Source organism: Saccopteryx bilineata, chromosome 9 (genome assembly GCF_036850765.1).
Source record: "Saccopteryx bilineata isolate mSacBil1 chromosome 9, mSacBil1_pri_phased_curated, whole genome shotgun sequence".
Classification (NCBI taxonomy): domain Eukaryota; kingdom Metazoa; phylum Chordata; class Mammalia; order Chiroptera; family Emballonuridae; genus Saccopteryx; species Saccopteryx bilineata.
In genome coordinates, this window is record NC_089498.1 from 71,365,208 (window position 1) to 71,384,077 (window position 18,870).

The 18,870-nt window shown below is 40.9% G+C and overlaps 1 protein-coding gene across 1 annotated transcript; it reads left to right on the top strand.

Annotated features, from left to right (window-relative positions):
- The first annotated feature begins 759 nt into the window (after positions 1 to 759).
- On the top strand, positions 760 to 17,556 carry SRGN (serglycin). The gene is made up of 3 exons (XM_066242562.1): positions 760 to 959; positions 11,237 to 11,384; positions 16,668 to 17,556. Exons 1-3 carry the CDS (start codon positions 884 to 886, stop codon positions 16,903 to 16,905), a joined length of 462 nt encoding a protein of 153 aa, XP_066098659.1. The 5' UTR covers positions 760 to 883; the 3' UTR covers positions 16,906 to 17,556.
- The last annotated feature ends 1,314 nt before the right edge of the window (positions 17,557 to 18,870 follow it).

The window sequence follows — 18,870 nt, forward strand, 5'->3', positions numbered from 1 at the left end:
TTGTTTCATGCAGGGGGCAGTGGGTTGTGTGTTTCCTGAGGTTCAGTAGCTACTGAGAGGACAACCTCCCCTTGTATCTGATTTTCGGCTTATTCAAGGCCAGAGGACCCAAAACTCAAGTTGAAAAAATTTACCAGGAGAAAAGATGAGAGTATAAATGGCATCAAATCATAAGAAACACCCTGTGAAGGAGCAGAGGAATGCAAAATCATGTTTGTTTTACCCAGCTCTTTGTATCTAAATACTCTGTTCTTGAGCTACAGGGAGAGCCTGTGATCCAATAGGAGGAACTGAGTCCAAGAAGGAGAAACTGGTTATCGAAATCCGACAGCACTGTCTTGTAGATTAGATAGAACTTAGCTTTGAAGTTTCACTTCTCGAGCTTGGCTCAGTGAGTGATGCTATTCTTGAAGAAAACACGAAGACTGTTTTATGTGCTAAGGTGCTCAGCGATGGAAAAGCAGCACCCAGCTCCCTTATCTCAGCAACAGTGCAGTGGGTTCTAAATGTTAGCAATTTCGTGTTTAGATTGTTACCTGAAGAAAGAAAGATAAAAAAAAAAACAAACTGTACTGAATGCTGATTCTACTGTTTTAGTGGGAAAATTTTTCTACCAGGCAAGTTGCAAACAACAAAGCTTTTGAAAGCCCAGAGTAATGCAGTTTCATAATGGGTATGAATAGTTATTTTGCTGCCTTTTTTTTTTTTCAGTCTTTCTGGTTTTTTGATGTGGATCTCTTTCTATTTGTTCAGGAAACTGTGACGTGTGTTCTGGGCAGGGTCTGAGGTTTTAGAACCCTTTCTAAAAGGGACAGAGAGTACCCTCTACATTTCCTAATCGTGGTGTTGGCGTGCCGAGTGGAGCTGAAGTGAGCTGGTCACGATGCGGGTGCTTCTCCAGTGCAGTAGGCTGGTCCTGGCTCTCGTCCTCATCCTGGTTTTGGAGTCTTCTGTTCAAGGTACGCCCCAGGACTCTTGTTCTCCTGAGATCTTCTTTGTCAGCCCCAGGGTCCACACAAACGGTTATATTCACTTTAAGATACAGGATGTATATTCTATTGTGGCAAAGCAGGCAAAGGAAAAGGATTTGTGGTGACTGAACTCCTTCGTATGAGTTTGACTAAGTTTGATACCAAGAGAAATTAAACTCTTAGGCCCGCTCAGCCTTGTAAACTCTTACAATGATTGCACTATTTTATTTTTGGATGAAAATGTATGGCTTATACATTTTTAAAAGGAATAATGACCTGTTGCATGGAGGAGATGGCACTTTTGAGGTTTGGGGTGTCTACCTACCCCTGAGTGTCTGTGTCTCTCCCAAGTTTTCAAGTATTACAGTGCTGTCATACCTACTGTAACACTGGGAAGTGCTACTTTTCAATCAGAGTAAATTTGACTGAGTGTATTTTTTTGTCTTCTTTTTCAACTTGGTTCTTAGTGAAAATTCAATTATGGCTAGGTATAGTTAATTAAAACCCTGTCAGGTTTTAATGAGAGACCAAAGAATTTTAGTGTTTGTGCTGTTGCTCAGAGAAGCATCACATTTGGAAACTTCTTGTTAGGTCTCTCTGTCATTTAGGGTTGTTTGGTCAGACTGAATCAACCTAAAACCTTGAATGACTAGAAAACAAAAATGATCTGTTTGTACAAAATATACAATGTCTTCTCCTCTGGTAAATAAGGGATTCTATCTAAATAAGGCAGAAGGTCATGGCCTGATAAAAGGATGGGAGAATTTATGGTAGAAAAACATTAAGTTTCCCTAAATTGTAAAGGAAATATTGAGTCATGGTGACACATGTGTCCCGGACTTGTTTCTTAGAAGTGACTTTCAGTTGTCTTGTTTTTTCTTCTGATGGAAATGAAATCCTACAGATGATCTCAGATACATTAATTACATATTGACAATTGATTAAATCATTTTTGCTTGTTATGAAATTTTTGAAGAACAAACAGCAGGTAACATTGCTGAAACTTTTCCACTAAAAGGGAACAAGCTTTACTTGGCTTTTTTAGGGACTATCTTCAGTTTGATGAAATAATTCCATGTGTTCTCACAAGATCCAGAGCAGAAAGGTCCCTGTCTGTCGTGCAGACTACAGTGACTAGTGCTGCTAGGCCCCCCTTGGCCAGAGCTATGTGTCTTCACATCTCCAAAATTTCCCAGAAATGTCTCATTCCCCACTAAGATTCAACAGGTGAAACTAGAATTAAAACAAAAATGTTCCTATATAGTAGGTATTCATCAAAAAGAAGTGAAGAAAGGAAGAAACCATTATGAAATTATATAATGTACTAACATTTATGTCATCACCTGGTAAGTCTTGCTCTTTGGGGAAAAAGAAACCCAAAAAGAGAAAATGAATGAACTGAAAAGCTAGGGAGTTCCCAAAGGAGAAGTGCGCTTACTGTCGGAATTACGGCTGTGCCCACACAGATGCCCTCCTAGGGTGCATGTGAGTAATAGCAGCTCACGGCTGCAGTGCAGAGCCACACCCCTATTTCACTGTGCAACCAAATGAGGCCAGATATGATTCGGAAGCATTTCTTTCCCACCTTTAAAATTTTTCTTCTTAACCCATTGGTTTGACTGAACTGATCAAATTAACCAGGCTCTTAGCTCACTTTTACTGAACATATATATTCAAAACATCTTAGGTTACTGTATTCATTTGCTAGGGCTGTTGTAACAAAGTACCACGGACTGATGGCTTGCGATTTACTTCCCAGTAAGTAAGTCTAGAACTTGGACTTCTACAGTTCTAGAAGGTAGAAGTCCAAGATCAAGGTGTCAGCAGGGTTAACTTCATTCTGAAGCCTCTCTCCTTGGCTTATAGCTTGCTGTCTTCCCTCTGTATCTTCACATGGTCCTTCCTCTGTATATATTTGAGTCCCAATTTCCTCTTCTTATAAGGACACCAGCCATATTGGATTAGGGCTCATCCACATGACCCTGTTATACTTTAATTCCCTCTTTTATGGCCCTATCTCCAAACACAGTCCCATTCTGAGGTACTGGGAGTTAGGACTTCAACATATGATTTGAGTGCCACCATTCAGCCCATATCAGTTACTATAAGTCAAACCCGAGTAAAGACATGTGTAAAACTGTCTACAGAGTCAAAGCCATGGAAGCTTGGCAATGTATGGGAGACACTGGAGAGCACCAAGGGCTAATCAATCGAATGTAGAGCTCTAGGAGATTATTGATGAGGCCTGTGAATCGTAAACTCTCTTATTGCCTCTCTTTTTCAAAAATACCCATAAAGAGAGAAACTGAAAAATCCATGAGAAGGTCTGACCGAGAGGACCAGACCATGTGTCCACTCCACACTGTCTCCTAGATCGTAGAAGTGATATTGATACTACCCAGATGTGCTGCAGTTTGATTGTAATGGGATTTTACACCCATTCTCTGGTGAATGATTGTCACAGTCCTTGTGAGGAGGGATCAGCACCAGCTCCTCCAGAGGGGAAAACTGGATCTCACACTCATCTCATTTGCTGCTTATATCAACCCCTTGCAAATAACTTATGAATCTTGCACAATGCCCATTACAACTAATTAATGTCAGAATTGCTTATCTGATTTCAATGTCAGTTAACTTTCTACTGCAACTTGGCTGTCTTGTTGGTTGATTAGAAATTTTCTTTATTTAAAACAAAAAACCTTGACTTGGGGTGGGGTTTGTACAATATGGTATACAAAAGATATGTTGTAGAATTGTTCACCTGTAACCTGCATAGTTTTGTTAACCAACATCACTCCAATAAATTAAATTAAAAAACAAAACAAAACAAAACAAAAATCCTTAAATTGACTATAGGCCTTGCTATAAAGTTTACCACTGAGTTGAGGGACAGAGAGGAAGAAACTGAAAGTAAACTTGATTCTTTTCATAGCTTGTCCAATCACTCAAGGGTGGGGAACCCCTCTCTGTATTGTAGAGCTGACTGGCCGGTAGGAAGCAGCTTCACTTAGATAGTGAAGTCTGTGAATGCTGCCAGACAGTGAAGCAGGCGTTTCCCCTCTCCCCAGGGCAGTTTCTGCTAAAGTTTCTCTAACATACCTGCAGCAAGTCCCCATTAAGAACAGGAAATTAGAGCCCTGGCTGGGTAGCTCAGTTGGTTAGAATGTCGTCCTAACCTGGCAAGTTTGTAGGTTTAATCCCCGGTCAGGGCATAGACAAGAATCAAGCAAGGCCTGACCTATGGTGGTGCAGTGGGTAGAGCATTGACTTGGAACGCTGAGGTCTCTGGTTCAAACCCTCAGGCTTGCCTGGTCAAGGCACATATGGGAGTTGATGCTTCCTGCTCTCCCCCCTTATTTCACCTCCTGCTCTAAAATGAATAAAATAATACTTTAAAAAAAGGACCAATAAATGCATAAATAAGTGGAAGAACAAATTGATGTTTCTCTCTCTCCCTTCTCCTCTCTCTCTAAAAATTAATAAACTGAAAAAAAAAAAGAAAAACCTAGGAAATTAGTGAATTGTGATGATGTTGGGGGAAAATTGGTACTACAATATAAAAAGATACAGAGAGCTTCCTGGGGTAAGTTATTTACTCTGGTAATGTTCATTTACAGAAAGTATTTTGGTAAAGCACAACTAGTGACAGAGAGAGAGGGAGGGAGAGAGAGAGAGAGAGAGAGAGAGAGAGAGATAGAGAGAAGAGAGGTGGTGGGCAGTGAAGGGGAAAGGGAGTCTAAATAAAAACAATTCTTCTCCCTGGAATCCATGACAAAATCAGCAGGCAGATCTGGGTAAGTAGGGCTTTTTAGAAAGATAATCTTTCTGTCTACGAGCATGCTCCCTTTTATTTGTTTAAAGATGGTAATCATAAAATATTTCTCTCAAGCAAGATAGAGTCAAGACACTCCCACGACATCAGGGGCTGGCCCTGTTGAATTTTCACATCCTGCCAATACCCCCGAATAGGTGTGTCAGGAACTATGTGTCTGTAACCATGTTCTTTATTTTAAAGTAGACTTAAAAGCACCAGTCACAAATCAGATAACATTTGGAGTTGGGGGAGTAATTTCTATCTTTTTTTTAAAAAAGATTTTATTTATTGGTTTTAGAAGAGAGAGACAGAAAGAGAAGTGGAGGGAGGAGCAGGCAGCATCAACTTGAAGCAGTTGTTTTCTTATAAGTGCCTTGATTGAGCAAGCTTGGGGTTTTGAATCAGCAATCTCAGCATTCCAGGTCGACATTTTATCCGCTGTGATACCAAAGGTCAGGGTATCTTCGATTTATTTATAAATTTTTAAACCGCTTTATTGAGAGAGAGTTGAGATGCCATACAATTCACACATTTAAAGTATATAATTCAGTGGGTTTTAGTGTATTCACAGATACATTCAGCCATCACCATAGTCAATTTTAGAACATTTCATCACCCCAAAAAAGAAACTACCAAAAAAAAAAAAAAAAAAAGAAACTACCATTATAAATTTTAAAAGCTGAGATTCTGAACTCTGGAGAAAATTTTGTATTTTAAATTTCGAAAAAATTAATTTACTAAACTTGTGTTTGTTATACCAGTGAAAAGATATGATCAATCACCTGGATTCTTCCTCATAAAGTATTTCTTTTACTTTTCTGTTTAACTTCCTATCTATGCAAATATTTCTTTGGCTTGATAGTATATCAGCTGCAAGTAGAGGAGACTGCATAGACCTGCTCTGTCCAAAATGGTAGCCACGGCGCTGGCCAGTTGGCTCAGTGGTAGAGCGTCAGCCTAGCGTACAGGAGTCCCGGGTTCGATTCCTGGCCAGGGCACACAGGAGAAGCGCCCATCTGCTTCTCCACCCCTCCCCCTCTCCTTCCTCTCTGTTTCTCTCTTCCCCTCCTGCAGCCAAGGCTCCATTGGAGCAAAGATGGCCCGGGCGCTGAGGATGGCTCTGTGGCCTCTGCCTCAGGCGCTAGAATGGCTCTGGATGCAACAGAGCGACACCCCAGATGGGCAGAGTATCGCCCCCTGGTGGGCATGCTGGGTGGATCCCGGTCGGGTGCATGCGGGAGTCTGTCTGACTGCCTCCCTGTTTCCAGCTTCAGAAAAATGCAAAAAAAAAAAAAAAGAAAAAATTTTCAAAATGGTAGCCTACTGAGCTCTTGAAATGCGTGAAATGTAGAGTCCAAATTGAGAGGTGCTTTAAGTGCAAAATATGCACCAGATTTGAGGTCTTACTCTGAAAAGAACATAAAAAAGTTCATTAATAACTCTCATATTGCTTAAGTTAAATAACAATATTTGAATATGTTGGTTTAAATAAAATGTATTAAAATAAATTTCACATTTCTTTTCACTTATTAAAATACGGCTTCTGTAACATTGAAAATTCCATATGTGGTTTCATCTTCTGTTTCTATGGTACAGCATTGGTCCATAGGGTGTGAAGACAGTACCCTCTGCTGGAGGAGATGTTGAATTTTTTTTTTTTTAAATCATCCAACCTACAAGATTAGGCTTCTAAGTAGTAATTACATTCCAAATTTAGGCTGCTTCAGAAAAGAATCAGAGGAAAGAAACAGCTAAAATGTATTAAATACCTACCATATGCAAAAGCTTGTGTTAGATGTCTCACATATGTCTATCTTGCTTAAACAGGAACTCTTTGGGATACTATTATTCACACTTGAAAGATGAGAAATTGAGAATCAGAGAGGTATTAAATGGTAGAACAGCAATTACAATCTTGGTCTCTCTACAAGCTACTCTCTATCTCTGTACCTAGAGATAGGTATTAGTTGTTCTCCTAATGAGAGAAACTAGCACTTGAAAAGCTCTGACCATGGTGCTATCCTAAAAACCTGGTATTTCTATCTCATTATCAGAATCACTGCTGTTCCAATTTCATGGTGTAGTATGGGGAGGTTAAGTAAGTTGGTCAAGGTTACACAGCTGGCAAGAGGCAGACATGGTAATGTCATCTTGTTACTTTAGCCCCCGCCTCGAGGCAGTGATATAGCTAACCCATTTTAAATGACTTCCTGTCCCAGACCAGACATTGTATTCAGGAACCATGGGAACGATTGTGTTGGAATAGAAATTCTGAGGGAGAGAAGAAAGAAAGGAAAGAAAGGAAAGAAGGAAGGGAGAGAGGGAGGAAAGGAAGGAGAAAAAAGAGAATATTCACTTTTGTCTACATTAAACTCTTTTGTTTACATTTTAAAGCAATATTGTTTATTATAGCAATTAAGAAAATTAAATGAGAGAAAAATCACCAGTCTATCACTGGTTATTTTTGTGTATTGTCTCCCATCTCCCCATTTCTGTTTATGTAGTTGCATGAACTATTATACATATAAACAACTATTATGCATAGAGTGGTATTCTGCTTTTTTCACTTGTTTTAAAATATAAGTTTTCCTATGCTGTTACATAATCTTTGCCATAACTGATTATTTTTTTACCATTTGGTTAACATTTTCCTATATGAATGACTCCTATATTATTTGAGGGTTTTTTGTTTTGTTTTGTTTTTTACAGAGACAGAGAGTCAGAGAGAGGGATAGACAGGGACAGACAGACAGGAATGGAGAGATGAGAAGCATCAATCATTAGTTTTTTGTTGTGCGTTGCAATACCTTACTTCAGGGGTCCCCAAACTTTTTACACAAGGGGCCAGTTCACTATCCTTCAGACCACTGGAGGGCCGGACTATAAAGGAAATTATGAACAAATCCCTATGCACACTGCACATATCTTATTTTAAAGTAAAAAAACAAAACGGGAACAAATACAATATTTAAAATAAAGAACAAGTAAATTTAAATCAACAAACTGACCAGTATTTTAATGGGAACTATGGACCTGCTTTTGGCTAATGAGATGGTCAATGTCCAGTTCCATATTTGTCACTGCTAGCTGAACCAAGTGATATGATGCACTTCTGGAGCCGTGATGCATGCGTCCCGCGTCACCAGAAGTAGTACTGTACGTAAGCAATGCCGCACTTTGCGGTGCTGCCCCATATAATACTTCAGGAGCACAGGATGCATCCTGTGCTCCTCTCACTGACCACCAATGAAAGAGGTGCCCCTTCTGGAAGTGTGGCTGGGGCCAGATAAATGGCCTCAGGGGGCCGCATGTGGCCCGTGGGCCGTAGTTTGGGTACCCCTGCCTTAGTTGTTCATTGATTGCTTTCTCATATGTGCCTTGACCCTGGGCCTTCAGCAGACTGAGTAACCCCTTGCTTGAGCCAGTGACCTTGGGTCCAAGCTGGTGAGTCTTTGCTCAAACCAGATGAGCACGCGCTCAAGCTGGCGACCTCAGGGTCTTGAACCTGGGTCCTCTATATCAATGGTTCCCAACCACCAGGCCATGGACCGGTACTGGTCCATGGGCCATTTGGTACCGGTCCACAGAGAAAGAATAAATAACTTACATTATTTCCATTTTATTTATATTTAAGACTGAACAGTGTTTTATTTTTAAAAAATGACCAGATTCCCTCTGTTACATCTGTCTAAGACTCACTTTTGACACTTGTCTCAGTCACGTGATACATTTATCCATCCCACCCTAAAGGCTGGTCCGTGAAAATATTTTCTGACATTAAACCGGTCCATGGCCCAAAAAAGGTTGGGGACCACTGTTCTATATTCCAGTCCGATGCTCTATCCACTGCGCCACTGCCTGGTCAGGCATTTTTCTATTGTTTTAATTACTTAGTTATTTCCCTATGTTAAATAATACTGAGGTGCACAGTTTCATGTATCTTTTATATTTTATCTATATATTTCTTCATAGATGCATATAAATATGTATGAGATATATCTTAATGATATAACAACTTGGCAATGTTGTATTTATAAAATGCGTCAGATATGCTGGCTAGAAAAAAGTTGAGGATAGAGATACAAAGAGGCGTGAGGAAAAGGGACACAATGAGGAAAGAGGACACTTGGAAAAAGTTCAGTGGTTCTGTAGACTTAAAAACAAAGTTCTTGGCCATCCCATTGAGATGTAATATGAACTTCACCTCAGAAGGGGCTTCGCTTTTCAACCTCTCATAGTTGCTGTCAGAAGAGAACAGGCCACAACTTGTGCAGACTCTCCTAGAAACACAGAAAGCTGAGGGGAAGAGAAGCAAAGCTCCAAAATCCGTGATCTCTGAGGAGCTGGATAGAGAAATTAGCAGAAAAGTTTTCTTTCTTTTGTTTGCTACATTCTTCAAAGTATTCTATAATGAACACACATTTCTCTTCTAACATAAATGTTCTTTTTACAAATTGCCACAGAAGCAGTCTAGATGTAAGGAATATTTCAATAGAGAATATCTCCATTTCTAGGAGAGAGCACTATGAAAGGTAGACACCCTTCTTGACTAGCCCCTGAGTTAAAACAAAGTCAGGAACCCTTTGACAAGTTGCTGTGTGAATTCACTTATATAAAGTCCTAGAAAATTCAAACTAATCTCTAATGACAGAAAGCAGGTTAATGGTCGTGAGGGTGGTGAGGGGGGTTCAGGAGGGGGGAGGGTGGGCTTACAGAGGGCCCAGAGAAACTTTGGGGTATGTTGGATATGTTCATACTCGATTGTGGCGATGGTTCCACGGAAGCATACATGTGTCAAAACATTAAATTATATACTTTAAATATATACAACTTATTGTGTGTCAATTTCACCTAAAAGAAGCTTTTAAAAAATAAAAAATAATTTTGGATAGACAATGCATACATATGGCTCAAAAATAAAAAAGTTCAAAAGGAGATGCAGTGAAACGTCAGTCTCCTTCCTTCTACAGTCCTCCAGCCACCAATTCCCTCACAAAGGCAATTGGTTTGTTGTGTATCTTTTCAGTGTTCCAAGCATATAAGCATATATGTAAACAAATATATTCTTCTTAAAAATACAAACACACATAAGTGGTAACACACAATGCATAGTGTTCCTTACTTCTTTTTTTACTTAATAATATACCTTGGAGATTATATCAGAACCCAGGGAGCTGCTTCATTCTTTTAATATCTGTATAGTATTGTAGGCTGTACCTTAATTTATTTAACATGTAATTTTCTGATCTTTTGCTATCGCAAAAAAACAATGCTGCAGTGATTGTCCATAGCACTGTCTCCCCACCCCTCTTAAATAGTTGTTATTATTTTCATTTCCATCTGTACAGGACAACAATGTGCTGGGCTTTAAAACCACCTTTCCTGCTTTTCAAGAATTTTATATGTCAATTATAATTTTAAAAATAATTTTAAATGTGCACCTTCTTGCTAGGTGATTATTAGTTGTACTCATGTGAATATAGTATTTGAGGTGGGAAGGGGATGAACCTTTTGATGGGTGAAATATTTCTCACCACCAGGTCTCCATCCTTGCTAAATTGAGAGATAAAGAATTTATTTCATAAATTAATTAGAGCTCTCCTATATATTCTCCTAACACCAGATTTGGAGACTTTTGTATAGAACTAAACTCAAAAGAAGCTATGCTAGACTAGGATATTCCAACCTGTCTGTCCCTTCGAGAATAGAGTAGCCTTGTCCTTTTGAAATCTCTGACTAGATCAGAAGCAAAAAAAAAGAGGCTAAATTTTTTCTACTATTCATTTCTAAGAATACCACATGGCCCTAAAGAAGCAGGGCCCTGTAATATGTCGGGCACAGTCAGTATATTCCTTAACCTTTCTGAACATAATTGGACTCATCTCTATAAAAAGAAACAGGCTTCGGGGTCCGATACAGGTTTGACTCCCAGGTCCTCTACTTAGCACATGTGTGGCCTCAGTTTTCCTTTGTGTAAAATGGATATAATAGTACAATAATAATAATAATAATTAATATTCCCAAGTGTTTACTGTGTGCCTGGCACTACGTTAAGGTCTTTAAATGCTTTTCTCACTTAAGTTTTGTGACCAGCTTATGAAAAAGAGACACTGTTAGTACCCTCATTTTACCGTGAGGGTGCAGGGAAGTGACAGTTTCACAGCTTGTCAGTAGCAGAGCTGGACTTCATTCCAGGCAGCTAGTCGCCAAAGTTTATTCTAACTTTCAATTCTGGGCTGCTTTGTAAGGGTGTGTGAGAAGGACAAAGGATATATATATAAAAGGCTGGTACACAGTGGGTGCTCCTGTTTTATTAATAGTCATAAAGCTTGTCCTCACCTTGCCTTCTACCAAACTTAGAACCTATTTCATTAGACATTTCTTAGAGACAGAAAGATGAGAAACTGTGTAATAGATACTTACTAACCACGTGGGTTGCTTGTTTGGCCAGGTTTACCTATCCGGAGAGCCAGGTACCAGCAGGTTCGCTGTAATCCTGACGGTAATTCTGCCAACTGCATTCAAGAGAAGGGACCAATGTTCGACCTATTTCCAGGGGAATCCAACAGAATCCTCTCTCCAAGGACTGACACTTTTTCGTAAGTGGACTTGCTCTACCTTTACTTTCACCAGTCTCTGTTGAGATCTTGGCATGGAGGGAAGAGGTTTTTCTCATTTAGTGTTTTTCTTTGGGTTCCTGTCTTGGTGATTTGGTTTTCACTGCAGAGCACATGGTACAACTGTACTATGTTTACTGGTAGATGAGAGGTGCAAGGGTACACGGCTCAGGTATTCTTCTGCAAAGTCTTTTTATTGTGGCAGCAACAAAAATTGAGTGAAAATATATGTATATTTTTGTGACAGAGATAGAGAAACATAGAGAGGAACAGATAGGGACAGACAGACTGAAAGGGAGAGAGATGAGAAGCATCAATTCTTCGTTGTGGCACCTTAGTTTCTCAGTGATTGCTTTCTCATATGTGCCTTGACCGGGGGCTACAGCAGACCGAGTGACCCCTTGCTCAAGCCAGCAACCTTGGGCTCAAGCTGATGAACCTTGCTCAAACAAGCTGGCAACCTCGGGGTCTCAAATGTGGGTCCTCCGCGTCCCAGTCTGACGCTCTATCCACTGCACCACCGCCTGGTCAGGCTTGAGTGAAAATAATTGAAGATATTTTCACCAACTAGTATTGAAAATGATTGAATACTATTTTATTTGTGTAAATAGAGCACAATAAATACTAAAATCTAATAAAAGTACATCAACCTAATGTATAAACAACACATGGTATATCCCTGAAGTGTAATATTATTTAATCACAAGAAGGAATGAAATACTAATTCAGCCTACAACATGGATTAAGCCTGAAAGCATTATGCAAAGTGAAAGAAACCAGACACAGAAAACCACATATTATATGATTCCATCTTTTTTTTTTTTCTTTTCTGTATTTTTCTGAAGTCGGAAACGGGGAGAGACAGTCAGACAGACTCCCGCATGCGCCTGTGGGATCAACCGGGATCCACCCAGCACGCCCACCAGGGGGCGACGCTCTGCCCACCAGGGGGCGATGCTCTGCCCCTCCAGGGCGTCGCTCTGTTGCGACCAGAGCCACTCTAGCGCCTGGGGCAGAGGCCGAGGAGCCATCCTCAGCGCCCGGGCCATCTTTGCTCCAGTGGAGCCTCGGCTGCGGGAGGGGAAGAGAGAGACAGAGAGGAAGGAGAGGGGGAGGGGTGGAGAAGCAGATGGGCGCTTCTCCTGTGTGCCCTGGCCGGGAATTGAACCCGGGACTTCTGCACGCCAGGCCAACGCTCTACCACTGAGCCAACCGGCCAGGGCTGATTCCATCTTTTTTTAACAAGCGAGAGAAACAGAGACAAAGACAGGAACAGACAGAAAAGGAAAGAGATGAGAAGCGTCAACTCATAGTTGCAGCACTTTAGTAGCTCATTGGTTGCTTCTCATATGTGCCTTGTGGCAGCAACAAAAATTGAGTGAAAAAAAATTTTTTTCACTTTACTCAAACTAGCAATCTTGGGCTCAGGCCAGTGACCATGGGGTCATGTCTGTAATCCCACACTCAAGCTGGCAACCTCAGGGTTTTGAATCTGGTCCTCAACATTCCAGGTTGACACTTTATCCTTTATCCACTGTGCCACCACTGGTCAGGCTAAATGATTCCATTTATATGAAATGTTCAGTATAGACAAATTCATAGAGGCAGAAAATAAATTAGTGGTTGCCGGGGCTGGGAAGAAGGGAGGAATAAAGAATGACTGCTAATAGGGATGGGATTCTTGAGGGATGATAAAAATATTCTGGAATTAGATAGTGTTGATTTTTTTAAAAAGAAGAAATTGGCCCTGGCCAGTTAACTTAGCGGTAGAGCGTCGGCTCAGTGTTTGGATGTCCTGGGTTTGATTCCTGGTCAGGGCACACAGGAGAAGCGACCATCTGCTTCTCTACCCCTTTCCCTCTCACTTCTCTCTCTCTTTCTCTCTCTGTCTCTCTTGGCCTACTGCAGCCATGACTTGATTGGACCTAGTTGGCCCTGGGCACTGAGAGTGGCTCTGTGGCCTCTGCATCAGGTGCTAAGAAAAGCTCAGTTGCTGAGCAATGGAGCAATGCCCCAGATGGGCAGGGCATCGGCCATAGGGGGCTTGCCAGGTGGTCAGGGCACGAGTGAGAGTCTGTCTCTGTCTCCCCTCTTTTCTCTGAATAAAAAAAGAAGAAGAAATTAGGAAAAGGAAGAAAACAGACATGACTTAGAAAAAGAAAACCAAACCTCTTCTTGATCAAATAAACCTGACTTAAACTTGCAAAAAAGATTCAGTAGGAACTCCTAAGTAACAAAAAGTTGAATTGCATTAAAATCTATTATTTCAATGAATATCAAAGTTATATAACATACTGAAAAAATGAATTTTGGAAAGGCTTATGATAAAAGTTTTAATCCTCAGAGTTAAACCTAAAAAATCACTCTCCTGAACGCCAAGGAAATCATCATGCCCAGACCAGGCAAGTCCGCGTGACTTTGGGGATCGCCCTCTTCTCCACTGCATTCACTGCATGAGAGTCCAGCATCGCCATCCTCACAGTGAAGCTGTGCAGTCCTGCCCTGTGCTTTTACTTGAAGTCCACAGCATTAACTGTGAACTGATCTTACAGGATCCTCCATTATTTTACATCAGAGGTTTCAATAGAGATTCATTTGAATTTAAAATGTTAGAGATATAACCCAAGTTCTCCAAAACAACTATTTTACCCTATTTCTTCTCTCCTCAAATCTCAATGATTTCTCCTCTCCACAGCCAGTTACTTTCCTTCTCACTCTGCTACTCTGTCACTGTGGATGGACCTCCATATTTGCCCTTAGACCCGTTTCTCGTCTCCTTCTCCCTGCTCTGTAGTGAGGAGTGAGGCGTGAGGGCTGATCCTGTGGTCTACATTCCTCAGGCTGTCAGAGCTGTGGCTGACTTTGGCCTAATAGGAGGCACAGGCGGGAGACTGGAGAGCATGGGAGGTCGGGAGGGGTGAGGATGTTTCTACTGCTCACTCCCTCCCTTGGGTGGCACCTGTGGCAGGGTTGTGTCTCATCCATGGCCTCAGTTCCCACCAAAAGCTCTTAGTCCCTGGGTTCCAGTAACACCACCTCCTTCCAGTGACCATTTAACCCAGGGAGGGAAGCATTTCTTGCTAATCTCTGGGTTTCTTCGCTATCCCTTATTTAGCTTCCTGTCTCATCTATCATGTGTGTGAGCAGTTCCCTGTGTTAAATATTTAGATACATTTCCTGATTGGCCTCTGACTGTGGTGGCTTCGAAGGCCACTCCTCCTTGTGCTGGGTACACTCTCCCCACACACCTGCTCCAGGACTTCAGTGCTGCGACTGCCCCTCTGACCCAGCATCTTTTCCACACCAATGTGCAGACATTCTCTAGTATTTCCTACATTTAGGTAAAATCCCGTCTTTGATTCTGCATCCTCTGGCACTATTGCTCTATTCTCTGCTCCTCTTCACAGTAGCTCTTCCTGAAAAGGTAGCCTGTGCTTGCTGCCTCCTCCTCCTCTCCTTCACCCACCCTGGTTGGACTTCTATTCTTACCCTCCACCCAGTGTGCTTGTTAAGTTCACAATGACTCCTGATACATCCACTGGTTATTTCTCTATGTTTAGCTTACTTGACTTCTTAAATGCCTTCAAAAACAAGTTGACCACCCTTCCTTCGAAATGCTTTCTTCTCTGAGCTTCCATGGTCCTACCTTATCGTGGGTTTCCTTCTATGTCCCTGGCTGTTCTCTCTCCTCTACTCAATATTTAATATGTTGGTGTGGCCCTGGCTGCTCTCTCATGGGTCTCTTCTCTATCTGCATGCTTCCTTTAGGTGACCTCAACCTATTTCATAGCTTTTAATTGTGTGTGTGGTGTGTGTGTGTGTGTGTGGTGTGTGTATGTGTGTGTGTGGTATGTGTGTGGTGTGTGTGTGTGGTGTGTGTATTATGTGAGTAACTACCAAATCTGTATTTCTGGCTCTGATCCCTTTCCCCTGACCCCATAGTCTAAACTAGTCACCTGATTACCCTCTATTGCATTACTCTATTTCATTTTTCTGCAAAGCATTTAGCACTCCCTAATGTTTTTCTGATTCATCCACTTTTATTGTCTGTCTTCCCCTCTAAGTTATAAACTTCTTGCGCTGAGATCTCATCTGGCAGTTCCCATTCTATCCCAGGCACTCAGAACAGGGATCAGATATTCAATGAATATTTACTGAATGCATGCAGGAAAGAAACTCTAATCTTGTTGTATGGCTGGTGGTTTATTATTTTTGTGGAGAAAGTGACCCATACTCTGTGAAATTCAATGTTTGTCTCTGATACTTTGTTGCCTTTTTCTGCCACTGAGAGGTGGCACCATTGCTCTGAGCTTTTGATCTGAGTGAACTTCTAACCACCACACTAATCCCAGCTAAATGAATGTACTTATATATTTTGGGAGGAAATTGAATGTTAATATACTGGCAAATATAATGCTTAACTTGTTGCAAAGAATTTCTTATGAGTGGGCTTTGTAGAAGCATGGTGAATTATAAAAAGTTTTATAGAAATTTTAAATTAAGAAAGAATGTCATTTATCTAGGCTGACTTGTTTGTCCTTTCTTTAGTGTGAGAAAATGAAAAAAAGGTGTTTTTTTAAATTTTTAACTAATGATCCCTTAAGTAAATTCCAAATATAGGATTGCTATGCTATTGATAAGAAAAGCAGTGCCTGACCAGGTGGTGATGCAGTGGATAGAGCATCAGCCTGGGACACTGAGGACCCAGATTTGAAACCCTGAGGTCCCCGACTTGAGTGCAAGTTCATCCTGCTAGTGTGCGGGCTCACCAGCTTGAGCATGTTGTGACCCCATGGTCACTGGCTTGAGCTCACAGGTCACTGGCTTGAAGCCCAAGGTTGATGGCTTGAGCAAGGGGTCACTAGAACGGCTGGAGCCCCCCGGTCAAGGCATGTATGAGAAAGCAATCAATGAACAACTAAGATGCTGCAACTATGAGCTGATGCTTCTCACCTCTCTCCCTTCTTGTCTGTCTGTCTCTCTCACTAAAACAAAAAGGAAATAAGCACTGTTTATGAGTTTGTAACAAGTAGATGTGGAATTGGTAAGTACAATGAGTTATGTAAAATAAGTCTAGGCAGACATACGAAAAGCTCTGACTTATTTTTTGTTTTAAGGCATTAAATAACAGAAATTTTTAACTTTTAATTTAATTCTGGGTGGCTGCATTTATTTTCTTACTTTAAAAAAACGTATTTTAATTGTGTTCCTTATGTCTCCAACTTTACTGTGTTTTTTTTTTTCTGTTTTTCTGTCTTCTTTCAGAATGACAGGATTCCAGAACTTGGATGATATCTTTCCTCTTTCTGAGGACCATTCTGGATCAGGCTCTGGTGATGTCTCAGGATCTGGAAGTGGCTTTGGGAGTGACTATTTCACTGGACTGGCACACGAATACCAACTAGGAGATAACGATGATGCTTTTTATTACAACTTGAAGCCTATGCCCTCAGACAACCAAGATTTGGGTCAAGATGGACCAGAAGATAATTTCATTATATAGAAGAGAGGGTTTCCCACCTTGACGCCAGGCAATGCATTCAGTACATTTGTGTACCACAATTAAATGATTAATTTTTGGACAAATGTTTTATAGAGATTTTAGAACATCTGAAACAGAAGTTTAAATTTTACCACCTTTTTTTCTCATGAATTATTAAAGCCTATTATACTATTGTCCTGGAAAATATTAGCATTTCCTTTGTATCATATACAATTAACATCATTATGAAATTAACTAGATTCCCCAGATTTATAAAATTGTTTTAAAGAATAAATTATACTGTTTTTTTTTAAATCAGTTTGAGAAGCAAATTGACAGAGAACATTTCATAACTAAGTCTTAAGGAACCTTACTCTGATTGTGAACTATAGATACACCCCTTTTTAATAAACAAAAAACAGATGAAACACACAGTGAGTTAGAGAGTATTTGACATGTTACAGTATAAAGTGTATAGCTCTAATGTTACCACTGGATGTGTTTGCAGCTCTACTGGACATGGCTTGTTTAGAAGTATGATTGCTGTTACAATGACAAACTTCAGACCCAGATTAAAGCACAGTTATGTACCTCATACCGCTTTAACCTTTCTCCTGGACAGCTGTGTATTTTCAAATGTTATTCTATTAAAGCAGAAGTATAATCAAAGGATGAAGCTGTCTGGGATCTCTTGTTTTAAACTCAGGATAATAATTATTTTTGTTCAGATGTTTTATTAACAAAATAGAGGTCTTATCAACAAATATCTATAAAAATTGTTATAGCGAGATCAAACTTTGTAACTAGAATCAAATGCTATTAACCAGTAGATGAAGAAAACAGTTATACTGCAGCAGGAGGGTCATTCCTGTCCAATCACTTCCTCTCTGGAAGGCTGTTCCCTTTGCTGTTCCCCTGGTGCTGCGAAGCCTGTGCCATCATTGTCATGGATCCAGTTCTGTACTAGCCAGATCTCCTCTTCAGAACTGAGGACCTCAATTCATCTCTGCCAAAGAGAGCCACCTTGTCCAAGTCCACACCTTTTCCCCAGGACCGCCTGTACCCAGTGACTGGTTGATGTAGGCAGATGACAGCCAGGCTTCTGCCCTGAACTTTCGGTAAACTCAGAAAGGCCATCACAGATTCAGAGCTCCCTTAGGGGTCTGCAGAGGCTCTGTTGGGACTGCTTGCAGCTCAATTTCTTCCTGAGTCAGCTTCCTTCCATTCCCCTCACAGCGATGCTCCCTTAGAAACTTTCTGCACACTAGTTTTCATCTCAGAATTAGCTCCATGGAGAATCCAATCTGCAACAATTGGTGCCAGGGCAGGTAGAAAGCAGATGATAAAGTGGGATTTTCAAGCTAAATCACCAGCTGTCTAGCTGACAGTGAGGACCACACCCTGGCCATAGATGGCAACACAGGCACAAAATAGCATTGTAACTGTTAACCCTTTGATGATCAATTGGGATGGTGTACAGAGGAAAAAAGTGCACCAAGGTGTGATGTATCAGGCATTTGAGAAAATGGGGAAGTAGGAATTACAAAGACAGTGGTATTGAATAGCTATTGTTGGTGGCAAATACTGCTTTTAAAAGTGATAATGGAGCCTGACCAGGCAGTGGTGCAGTGGATATAGTGTCGGACTGGGATGCAGAAGGACCCAGGTTCGAGACCCCGAGGTCGCCAGCTTGAGTGCAGGCTCATATGGCTTGTGCAAGGCTCACCAGCTTGGACCCAAGGTGGTTGGCTCAAGCAAGGGGTTACTTGGTCTGCTGAAGGCCTGTGGTCAAGGCACATATGAGAAAGCAATCAATGAACAACTAAGGTGTCGCAATGTGCAACGAAAAACTGATGATTGATGCTTCTCATCTCTCTGTTCCTGTCTGTCTGTCCCTGTCTATCCCTCTGACTCTCTCTCTATCTCTCTAAAAAAATAAAAAATAAATAAAAGTGACAATGGAAGACCAAGAAATGATTAATTAAA

Excerpts from the sequence above, each read along its gene's own strand:
- SRGN (XM_066242562.1), top strand. The coding sequence starts at position 884 with ATGCGGGTGCTTCTCCAGTGCAGTAGGCTGGTCCTGGCTCTCGTCCTC. Across the intron at positions 960-11,236 it reads TTTGGAGTCTTCTGTTCAAG|GTTTACCTATCCGGAGAGCC; the intron begins GTACGCCCCAGG and ends TTGTTTGGCCAG. Across the intron at positions 11,385-16,667 it reads CCAAGGACTGACACTTTTTC|AATGACAGGATTCCAGAACT; the intron begins GTAAGTGGACTT and ends GTCTTCTTTCAG.